The following is a 2,297-nucleotide window of genomic DNA, read 5'->3' as shown; positions in this document are numbered from 1 at the left end:
CCTCATTCTTCTCCCTTCCCCCCCTTAAGACTTCTGTGTTCTAGACATTGTACTTCTCACTCTCCCTATGCATGCTATGTTCTTTAAAGTCTCCATCTTCTTATCATACAGGAACATCCTTTCTTTCCTTCTTTGCTTAACTTCCAGATTTAATTTACCTATCACCTCTGTTAGCCTTTCCTGACTCCTTAGGGCAGTAAGTTACTCCTTCCATTGTGTTCTCACTGTATTTCACAGGGCTTATGTTAAAGCACTTATTACATTATAATGTATTTGTGTATTTGTATCTCATCTTTGGATTTTGATCTTATCTAGAACAGAGACCATGTCTTATGTCTATGCAACCTCCCTCTCTCTATAATTTATCAAATATTTATTCAGTGTCTACTTTGTGCCCAGCATTGTGTCGTACAAAATGTGGTGAAAATGCAGAGAGAAATTTCTTTGCCATTAGACGTTTTCTTTTTCTTCTAGGTCGTGATATCATTGGGTTGGCGGAAACTGGCTCTGGAAAAACAGGGGCCTTTGCTTTGCCCATTCTGAATGCGCTGCTGGAGACGCCCCAGCGTTTGTTTGCCTTAGTTCTCACCCCCACCCGGGAGCTGGCCTTTCAGATTTCAGAACAGTTTGAAGCCCTGGGGTCTTCTATTGGAGTACAGAGTGGTAAGTGTCTGAATGGAAGGAGTCTTAAGAGTTTCCTCATGACTTGAGAATGAGTGTGAAAGGAGAATGGAAGGAAGTATTATTAGCATAAGTTTATTGGCCTAAAGAGCTGATTTGGTTTTTTGGCTTGGGGGAAAGTTGTACATTTAAGGGAAGAACATGTTTAAGTAGAAATCTACTATTGGCTTTAAAAGTTGTTCAGTGAACTGTGGGAAAAAAATAAGGATCTCCTTTCTATGTTTGTTTGGTTTTTTTTTTCCCTGTAGCTGTGATTGTAGGTGGAATTGATTCAATGTCCCAGTCTCTGGCCCTGGCAAAAAAACCACATATAGTAATAGGTGAGTAATTGACAAAGGTAAGACAACTGACAGTGATGAATTGGAGGAAATCTGCTAATGTTGGGTATAACTTACTTGTGTGGAAAGACTGAAGAACAGATTTTTGTAACCCTGTTTATTTTTTTAATTTCTAAAATTGACGGGGGAGTGAGGGGGGATTGAGGAGGGGCTTGGTAATATTCTTTCCTTTTTTCTTCATTCCTAAACATTGCTCTTTCTCCTCAACCTTTCTTGGTAGCAACTCCTGGTCGATTGATTGACCACTTGGAAAATACAAAAGGTTTCAATTTAAGAGCTCTCAAATACTTGGTCATGGATGAAGCAGACCGAATATTGAATATGGATTTTGAGACAGAGGTAAGCTCTCAATTTCTTTCCTCCTTTTAGAGCATCTCAAGTGCCCTGTTTAAAAATTTGGTTCATTGTACACCGCTTTATGTAGAACACTGCATCATGATCAGCTAATCTGAACGTCTCTGCTGTCATTTTTCACTCTTGGTCCTCTTTGCATTGTCAGTGCCTCAGCATCTTCTTTAGAATATAATTTGACTCCAATTTCAGAGATGAGAAATACCAAAATGAGATTTTATTTTCTACTTCATTTGATTTGGACCTTTTTCATACACCTTGAAATATCTGTTTTCTTTGATGACTCATCATGGCCTATTTAGTTGATTAATACTTATTCTTGACTTTTCTCTTAGGTTAATTCTAATCTACTAATTTAAATTGTTCTTTTTCTCTGAATCACATTTTTTTTTATAGCATCTGGTATGGTGTCAAATAGCAAATACTCAGTAAATTTTAGCTGAATTGAATTGAATTTTTTGAGTCCCCAGATCCTCACGATGATGTATTTAGTTCATCATTCTATTCTCTATCTCCTTCACAAAGACGATTTGCAGGTGTCCAGTCTAATGTTAAATTGGTTCCTTTCCTCTTTGTGCGTTAGGTTGACAAGATCCTTAAAGTGATTCCCCGAGATCGGAAAACATTTCTCTTCTCTGCTACCATGACCAAGAAGGTGAGATTTTTCTAGGACTTATTTTTTATAAGAATTGATAAATGAAAACAATAGTAACAACAGTAATAAAAATAGAGCGTTGGGAAATCCCTGTACTAATCTAGGTTTTTTCCCTCAGGTACAAAAACTTCAGCGAGCGGCGCTGAAGAATCCTGTGAAATGTGCTGTTTCCTCTAAATACCAGACGGTTGAGAAATTACAACAATATTATCTTTTTATTCCCTCTAAATTCAAGGTAAAGTATTTGCTTTGATCATTCTTGCCTCTCCCTC

At 37.4% G+C, this 2,297-nt stretch overlaps 1 protein-coding gene across 1 annotated transcript; it reads left to right on the top strand.

Annotated features, from left to right (window-relative positions):
* The first annotated feature begins 323 nt into the window (after window positions 1-323).
* LOC105310773 (probable ATP-dependent RNA helicase DDX47) lies at window positions 324-2,291 on the top strand. The gene is made up of 5 exons (XM_011386887.2): window positions 324-663; window positions 930-1,001; window positions 1,240-1,358; window positions 1,954-2,025; window positions 2,144-2,291. The coding sequence occupies exons 1-5, from the start codon at window positions 333-335 to the stop codon at window positions 2,276-2,278; spliced, it is 729 nt and encodes a 242-aa protein (XP_011385189.2). The 5' UTR covers window positions 324-332; the 3' UTR covers window positions 2,279-2,291.
* The last annotated feature ends 6 nt before the right edge of the window (window positions 2,292-2,297 follow it).

This window comes from Pteropus vampyrus, unplaced genomic scaffold (assembly GCF_000151845.1).
Source record: "Pteropus vampyrus isolate Shadow unplaced genomic scaffold, Pvam_2.0 Scaffold11230, whole genome shotgun sequence".
NCBI lineage: Eukaryota > Metazoa > Chordata > Mammalia > Chiroptera > Pteropodidae > Pteropus > Pteropus vampyrus.
This window is presented reverse-complemented; position numbering and strand designations above follow the sequence as displayed.